The following is a 9,604-nucleotide window of genomic DNA, read 5'->3' as shown; positions in this document are numbered from 1 at the left end:
GGCAACATAATTTTAATAGAAACTAGTTCGGGATATCTCCTAGTAATGGAAAGGAAAAGATTTCGAAGCAAGCCTGATGAACCTGGTAGGATTGATTTCGAGGTTGAGATGCGACAATCAGAGAATGACATTCCCCTTCCTGCTCTGTCCAATAGACGAAGTCGTGGCCCGACAATCCAGGATCTTTCCGGATTTGGAAAGATAGGAGAAAAGACTATATAGATATAGGATTAAGGAATAGGATTAAGCGCACCCGACGTGGCATGCCTGTACTGTAAACATCCTTTGGATATCGCGGAACACACAATATCCGATTTTATGAATTGGGATCCACTCTAGATGAAAGTTAAAACATTTGTCAGCAACATTAACGTAATCCCTAGGGAGTTTAAGATCGTATGTGTGCCACGTGGTCCAACCGATGTCCTCAATTGCGAAAGTGACCTAGAAAGATTTATAGCTATATCGTCTAACGTGCCTCTAGGTCTTTTTATGATATAGTCCAGATCATATAAAGATATAAATTGCAAGGACCAAACGACGGCTGAGGTGGATGTACATTTATTATACCAATTCTTTAACTTAATGAATAAGTTGAACTAATATTTTAAGAATTAAATTCCTTTGTAAAGTTTTTTATGTTAAAGATTTTTTTTATAAAGTATGCAATCATAAAAATACTTACAAGCAGTATTGTTTGAAATTAAAGTTTCTCCTGTAAGCACAAAAAAAAAATTATTTAATCATTTTTACACATATTTTATTTTTTGTATAGTTTTAGTATGTTGCCATTTAGTAGTAATATTTTTCAGCGTAACTACCAAGTTATGGGCTCACCAATACATTAATTTAAGTCTCTACAACATGTAATTTACACCAAATTGTTGAGATAAAAATCTTTATTAAGTGTTAAACGTAAATCATAAATAAATATTTTATTAATTAGAAATATTTATTATACAAATTAATAACTCCTAGGTAATCTCGGAAACTCGTAATCTAATAATTCAACCCGATTTGTGTATATATATATTCCTTGAAGCACGGGTAGTGTTTAAACTTTCAATTTAAAATAGTGTGACTCACAAGAAAATAATAGAATTTTTTAATCCAGATTAAATTTCTTCAATACACTTTTTTGATCACTATAAGTATTTCATAGTTGACAATATTCTTTTATCCTCATAATTTTTAAGTGCTGAAACATTATGTCTTAAAGAAATCAATGAAAACATGGACCTTTATAATATTTTACTTATATTTATTAAAGTGCATAATATTTTATTTAAAATATTAAACATAATTTCAATCTCAACTACTTTGCTGGTAACAACAGCTACAAAGAGATATTTTCCTGATTTCTTAAAAGTGTTAAGAATGATTTAAAGTTAACCATGGGTGATGAATGATAACAGGTGAAGTAATCTTTTGGTAATTGATATTAAAAGCATTCTAAGCCTCTAAAAGAGATTTAAACAGAGTTGTTGATAAATTTTTACTTTTAAACAAAGCTGTTATATTTAAATAATTTAATCTAATGATTATATTTTAAGTTATCAAAAAAGTTTATTAAACATAGTCATTTATAGACGTCTTTTTTTTTTATTTTTTTATTGAAAAACAAAAATATTTTTTTTTAAGCACACAATATTTTTTGTTTATTTGATGTTGTTCTATGTAATGAATAATATTATTATATTATTAATTAAGGTCGCTTGTATAGTTTATGTTATTTAACTGTAAATACTGCTAACCGCTTATAAATCTGTATTAAAAGGTACATTTTACATATTTATTATTTTTTTTACATATAGCTTAATTTTAAATTTCTGTTTGACTTTCTAATAATAATTTAACAAAATTAATGAAAACTTATTTCTTCAGAATTTGGTTTGTGACGTTCAAATACTGGAAAATCTACCCATCATCAATTACTATAGCACTATACACGTACACGGGGCTCAATTGATTAAAGATATACAAAGCATAAAATGCAGCTCTGGTCTGATCACTCTGACAAAGACCTACATTGGCACCCGGAAGGCCTATCTTACGATTGGAGACTTAACAATCACTACAACCCTGACTAAGGGTTTCCCAGAGAGTTCAAAATTTGAACCAGACATCTGGAAATACGCGGTCAACCCTCTCTTGTCAGGCGATCTTTCCGCTGGGACAGAAATCGTTGCATACGCGGACGATATAGCGCTGCTCATCTCCGGGAAAGACTGTTCGGAATTGACGAAACGCGTTAACGCGCTGCTAGAAATAGTGTCAAGATGGCGCTCTGACAGGAAACTCACCTTCTCGGTGGCCAAGTGGCAGATCCTATGAATGAAGGTCCAGCTTAGTAAGTCCCTTGATTTGCGTCTTGGGCGGATAAGATCAAAATGACTCTCGAGTCGAAATACCTTGGGGTCATGTTTAATACGGAGATAAAACTTAGTAACCATCTAGTAGACAAAGCTGCGTCCTCGGTAGCGCTATTTAGTCGATTAAAATCCGTGGCTAAGGCAAGCTGGGGCCTTAAAGAGAAGACAACAAGGATCCTCTACAAATCAGTGTTCTGCCGCGTTTGGTGTATGGGCTGAGCGTTTCAAGATGCAGTACCGGTAAAGGACACAGGCAAACACCGCCCAAAGACGGCCGTTACTATAACGCGCAATAACGGGCGCGTAAGACCACATCGAAGTTGGCGCTCTAGGTCATTAACGGAAACCTTCTCCCTTAAATGTAGAACTAGTTTCGGCTGGCTAATGTTGAAACAGACAAGGGCACCGTTAGGAGAGTTAAAATGTCGGCGTAAGACGCTGCTGAAAAGGCGTAACAGTACCACGATACCATTATACCTCCCTAGCAAGAAAGATGAGTCGCCAATGACAAGGGTAGGTGGATGGCGTTTTGGTTCAAGACGTCCGGCTCAGAATCTAGAGGATGTGGTTCGTCCCAGACCACTTCGTCTTGCAGCTCGTGACCGGACACGGGACTTAACTAGTAGCTCCGCCGTTTCAACCTTCGAGACAAGGCAGGTTTCCCGTGCGGTCTCCCCGAGGAAACTGCTATGCATGAGCTATTTCACTGTCCAGTATATAGCCAGGAAAGAGAAGACTCGCAAATGCCGCACGAGCGGTTGGTATGGTCTGGCCATGTAATTTCGAGACCATGACCTCTACGGAGGCCATGTTCCTTGCGTTCAAAAACTTCTACCGAGAGGCCTTAGAACGTAAAAACGAAGGGATATCTCTTTGGCGTAACCCAGACCCATAATTTATCATAAAACTGCGGTGAGGCGCTTGGCTTGAGGGAGACCGTAGGTACGGCGCACTGCCAGACATGCGGACCGTCTCTCCTTTCCACATAAGCATAAATCGTTCGAGTGAGCCTAGCCGTAACGACTACCTCCCGGAAAACTGCGGCTGCGGAGCGAAATACCACGGTACCTGATAGTGAAAAGCGAAGCAGGAACCGATAGCCGGACTCAAAGGTACTAAGGTGGTGACCACAGGATCGCTGAACGTCCTCCGCACTAGGCTTGCCTAGCCGGGAGAGGGACGAGATACTCCGCGGGGCTAATTCGAAGCTCTCTCCCTATGACTTATTTATTGCCTAGACTGAGAGCTCGAACGATAAAGGCAAGACCACCCTTCGAGCGAAACACGTGCGCGTAACAACCGACTCGAGGCTTATTACGGACGAGGCACTTAAACAGAACGGCAATCTGTTAACATAAAAGGGAATCGCTGCGGTACACGTATGCGGTGTTCCGGTGATTTGCTTGCTGAAACGACAGTTGCGAGAGCCAAAACGCCAGGTTCAAACCTCGTACCACGGTACCTGAAGTAAGCCCCGTCAGGCCTGCTTGCTAATAGCACCCTGACGCTTCGGGTGACGACGGTCAAGCGGCACGCGACTGCGGGTGATCAACTTCAACGAATACCCGTGCACGTCCGAAGCGTAACCGCCGCATTTGAGGAAGACTTCGTGGCGGTTGTGAGAGTAACACTTTTGTAGAAGCGTTTGATTCGGGCGGGAAGCCGTCGGGTCCTGTCCGCGACTGCAGCTTTTTATGACGCCCAATGTGAGGTGGCGTCTCAGGCGGGTTTTCAGGGTGCCTGGCTCTCAGAAGCTCACCCTGGTTTTCACCCAGAGGAGGTAACTCCGTGATTTTATAAAAGGCTGAAATGTCTCCAGGGTAAAATCTGGAATAACTTGTCAAACTCCGCAACACACGGAAAGATGTATGCGTATATGAAGTTGGACCCCCCAAATTAGTGAAAAACTTTTGAAATTTATTGCAAACAATTGTAAATTAATTGAAAATTATTGTATATTCAATACTCGAATTTGTAACCGCCTTCGGCCGTTGAGTCAAACATGAGTTTCGAGGCGATAATTTCAATTCTAAACCTGTCTGATCATTTCCGAACTAATCAGTGGCGGCTCGTGGGTGTTTAATGAAGTAGTGCACATTCAAAAAAATATAAAACTAATATAATATATATACAGTGAAACCTCTGAATAGCGGACACTCTCGGTCGCCGAAATTTTGTCCGCTATTTAGAGGAAAACATTTTTTTTAACAAATAAATAAATTCAATAATTTTATTTTATATTATTTTTACATTAATTGAATACACGATAAAACTAACATTTATGAAAAAAAAACAGTTACCTAAATTTTTATTTTATTTTTACATTAATTAAATACATACATCTTAAAAAAATAAAAACTAACATTTCTGAAAAAAATCTGTTACTTTAGTTTGTTTACTACTTGCAGGCGTAGTTATTTCGTATGTTAAGGCATTTTCTAATTGGACTGTGTTTGAGAACAATGAACTATTCTGCACCTCGATAGAAGAAATATATTTACGTATGTCTTTTACTGCTAGCAATGCCTCCCGTAGACTTCCTATTTTTGGAATTTCTTGATCTTCGGACCCATCATTTTCTTCATCACTTTCTTCTTCATTTTGTGTAGACATGCTCGTAGTATCAGATGAATTTTCGATATCGGCGTCGTAAGTCTCTACGCAATCGTCTAGTGTTATGTAGTCATTTTCCGTAATTGTATTGTCAATCACTTTAATAAGATTGCCAAGTTCTTCTATTGGTGTAAGTAGATCATCAACGTCTGTAACATTGTTATTACGGTGCCTAAAGCCGGACCGCAAAAAGCATTTCTTCACTGTTTCGGGTTGAATGTTTTTTGAAGATGAAGACACCCAGTAAATTGCATCCAACACGTTGATAGGTTGACTTGAATTGGCATCCAAATCGGCAACAGCTTTACGTAACAACTGCGTACGATATAATTTCTTAAACTGATGGATTACTCCTTGGTCAAGCGGTTGACAATGAGATGTCATGTTAGGTGGAAAAAACACAAGTTCAATATTTTTCATTTTCAAATGTGGATGAGGAGCCGCGTTGTCTAAAAAGAGTAAAACTTTTCTTTTATTTTGACCCATTCTGTTATCAAATTTCATAAACCACTCAGTCATTATTTCAGTCGTCATCCAGGCTTTTTTGTTCCAATACCAATCGACGGGAAAGTTGTTAATATCCAATTTTTTGAAAGCTCGTGGACGTTTAGCTTTGCCTATGACGACTGGCCGTTCAAACTCACCCAACATGTTAGAACACAAAAGTACAGTTAAACGTTCTTTTGAAATTTTTCCTCCGGTACATATCTCATTTTTAAACGCCATGGTTTTATCAGGTAGAACTCTATAAAACAATCCCGTTTCATCTGCATTAAAAATATCGCATTCTGCGTAATTTGCTATAATTTCGGGTATTTTTGCTTTCCAGTTATTGACGGCCTCTTCATCAACACTTGCTGCTTCACCACAAACTGATTTAAAAGAAATATTATTTCTTTTCCGAAATTTTTCAAGCCAGCCATTAGAGCAGTGGTTTTCAAACTGGGTGCCGCGGCACACCAGTGTGCCGCGAGTATGCACTAGGTGTGCCGCGGTTTTTCCATAAATTACCGATTGCATTGAATTGCGATATAAGAAAATAAATGCTTTCAATCTCTATGGATTTGATATATATTTATATTATACTGTAATTGTAATATTAATAAATAAATAATAAAAATTTCTAATTAAATGTATATAAAATTATAATTAATTCAAAACAATTTTGTTCATCTAAAAAAATGTCAGTGTGCCGTGAAAATTTTTTGAAGTGTACGGTGTGCCGTGTATAAAAAAAGTTTGAAAACCACTGCATTAGAGCCTTTAAAATCAAATCCGTGCATTTCAGCGATTTGCTTACTTTTTTCTTGAAGCATCGGTCCTGAAACAGGAAGATTTTTTTCTCGTAATTTTGAAAACCAGTTTAATACTTCATTGTCGATTATAGAGGTTTCTGTTTTTTGTAGCTTTGTCCATTTCCGTTTCTCTTCTCCATTTTCAGCCCAAATTTTGTAAAGAGCGTCTTTATTTGCTATAATATCAGCAATTTGTGTTTTACTAACACTAAATTTGTCTGCTAATGCACGAACGCCCATTGTATTTGATGTTCGAAATTCCAGAATGTCTATTTTTTCTTTTAAAGTTAATCGTTTTCTTTTGCTAGCCATAGCGCAATAAAGTTCGTATAAACAATACGTATAATAAATTCGCACTACAATAAACGTTGGCATCACAAACACAACTAAACGTACATAGGAGATAGGACAATGCATTATAGTTATAATACTTCGTTGACGCGATAATATTTCAATGACTGAACGGATAAGATAAGATTTTTATATACAGTATAATAATGTACACATAAGATGACTTAATAATTCAGGTTTTTATTCAGGTATTCCAAAATAATTCTTAATTTAAGATAAAAATAACTAATATCAACGTCATAAAAGTGTCCGTTATTTAGAGTGTCCTGTATTTAGAGGTTTTCCTATACATAAATAGTGAAAATGTTCCCGTCCCCGAAAAAACGTCCGCTATTTAGAGGTGTCCGTTAAGGGAGGTTTCACTGTATATATATATATATATATATAATTACTTTTTCTTTTGCTTATACCTATTTTTACAAGTATAATAACAATAAATACATAATAATAATAATAATAAATTTTCAAGTAAAAATACTATGACAAAATAGATACAAATTATTATATTTCAGGTACATGTTTATATGTTAAATCGATTCTCCTTTCTTTTTTTTCTGCAAATCTGTTGATTACTTCTTCATTGAAGTTTGGAATGTCGTTGATCATCCGTTTTTCGATCGATAACATTGCTAGTGCTGTAAGTCGATCTTTTGTCATTGAATTTTTCAAAAATGTTTTAATACGTTTCAATGTAGAAAACGATCTTTCGGCTTCAGCTGTAGTCATTGGAATAGTTGAAATTATTTTTAAAAGTTTGTAGCTTTCAGAAATATTAGTGTTAAATTATTTTCAATTATTAATTTCAATAAATGAACTGATGAATTTATATCACGGAAATCGGTTCTTTTGTAGAACAGTTGTAGTTCAGTTTTAAGTTTAGTAACATCCAAAAAAGGATATGCTTCAATAATTTTCTTAAAATGGTCACTTGGGAAGTTATTTTCGTATATAGGAAATTTGGTAGAAAAAAATAGGTGCGAAGCATTTAAGTGATTTTTATAATCAAACCGTTCTTTAACGTTGACAATAAAAATGTCACATACTTCTTTTGCAGCGATTTTTCTTGTTTCAATAGTATTATCATGTCTTCGTTTTTTCGTTAGTTGATTTTGAGAGTTATCAAAGATGTTATCGATATTCTGTCTTTCTTTTAATATATTTTCTTCGAACCGAAAAATTGCCTTTGAAAGTTTTACAGGATCCATAGTTTGTTTTGTAGCTGATTATATAGAATATCAACATGGAGCATTAAAGAATGAAACACCCTTAACCAAAATATAAATATATCATTAATTAACAACCGATGCAAAGCTCCAGCTTGATTAATTGTTATGGTTTGATTAAATGTTGATTCAAATTTCTTTCATACATTCAATTAACGACTCAAGATTCTCATACACAGTATTTACTATTCGACTTTTAAAATTCCATCTAATATTAGATGATCGAGGAACTCTGTGTTTAACAATTTTATCTAAAACCGTAACCCGCTGCGGACTGTTGAAAAAAAAATTCTTATATCACGATTTTGTGAAGTTGCCTGAATTAAAATTAAATTAAGCTGATGAGCATAGCAATGTATGAAATGTGCATTTTTATAGCTATTGTTTATTATTTTTTGTACACCATTGAGACGTCCACTCATCACATTTGCGCCGTCGTAACTCTGACAAATCAACATATCTGGTGACTCTAGGACTTTTTCCAAATTGAATATTATACATTCAGACAACAATTTCGCATCGTGTCCAGTAGGATTGAAAAATCCCCAAAGTCTTTCTACTGGTGTTCCATCCGATAGTAAATATCTAAATATTATTGACAATTGAAACTCAGCAGATACATCAGTTGTTTCGTCAGCCATTACAGAAATATATTCTGCTTGTTTTATTTCATTTTTAATTCTTTGTTGACATACAGCTAAACAAAATTTTAGTAAATCATTTTGGATTGATTTGGATAAACCTTTAAATACCGAAGAGTTCTCAATATGACATTTTAGTACCGAATCTAACTCTGAACTAAAGCTTATAAGACCTCGAAATACGCCAGGATTTTCTGAATTTGATTTTTCATCGTGACCTCGGAATGCAAGCTCAAATGCTCCACAAAATTTAATACAATTTATGATTTTATTCAATATATAACGATTATGACTTATTTTTTCATTGTATTGTTTGATATTCAACAGATACGCACTAGAAAGTTGTTGTCTTATGTCTTATTTTCCTAATAGTTTTAAATTTAATTGAGAACTTATGTGTATCATTGATTTTTCGTGTGTTTTGATTTTAGAATTTAAATGAATTAAATCGTTTATTCCATTCTTTACCAAGCGGCATTATTAGATTTTTGACCAAAAAGTAAACAGGGAAAACAATACAAACGATTTGTTTCTGAATAACCACAAATCCAGTCATTGGTTTTATATATATCATTTTTAAATTGTCTTACATAATCTCTCGTTTTACATTTAGTTATTTGTTTAATATTTAAATCTGAAGTAGGCCTACCTGTATTTTTTATTTCAATCTTTTTCTCCAACAAGATTGATGAAAAATTACATTGCAGTATTTGCTGCACTGAGTTCATTTTAAAAATTGAAAACAAATACACGAATAATAAATAATAATATATTAATATACGTTAATGTCGGTCGTCAATAAAAAAAATAGAAACATTATTGTCACGATTAATGTTTTGAATTTCCGATAATGATCGATTAGCTAATATGATCATCTGATAATCGGAATATAATAAATGAATGTGTAAAAATAAACTATAATAACATAATAATGCCGATAACGACGCGGCGACATAGAAAATAATTCCTTGAAAACAATTTAATTGGTTATGTGCACACAAACAAATGTGCACACCAATTCCATTACAACGCGGGCTACGTGTATTGACTTGCTTTAATTTTTACACTGTACAAATGTGCACAACGATTTTATGCACAACTGCACTATT

General features: G+C 34.8%; 2 protein-coding genes across 2 annotated transcripts; both read right to left on the bottom strand.

Annotated features, from left to right (window-relative positions):
- Nucleotides 1-4,730: 4,730 nt before the first annotated feature.
- LOC112604022 (tigger transposable element-derived protein 6-like) lies at nt 4,731-6,005 on the bottom strand. The gene has a single exon (XM_025352879.1). The coding sequence runs from the start codon at nt 6,003-6,005 to the stop codon at nt 4,731-4,733; it is 1,275 nt and encodes a 424-aa protein (XP_025208664.1).
- Nucleotides 6,006-6,169: 164 nt separating this feature from the next.
- LOC112604021 (jerky protein homolog-like) lies at nt 6,170-6,592 on the bottom strand. Its single transcript, XM_025352877.1, has one exon. The coding sequence runs from the start codon at nt 6,590-6,592 to the stop codon at nt 6,170-6,172; it is 423 nt and encodes a 140-aa protein (XP_025208662.1).
- Between the last annotated feature and the right edge of the window lie 3,012 nt (nt 6,593-9,604).

Source organism: Melanaphis sacchari, unplaced genomic scaffold (genome assembly GCF_002803265.2).
Source record: "Melanaphis sacchari strain LSU unplaced genomic scaffold, SCAv2.0 Contig1182_pilon_pilon, whole genome shotgun sequence".
Taxonomy (NCBI): Eukaryota; Metazoa; Arthropoda; class Insecta; order Hemiptera; family Aphididae; genus Melanaphis; species Melanaphis sacchari.
Note: the sequence above shows the minus strand (reverse complement) of the source record. Positions and strands in the feature narration are given on the sequence as shown.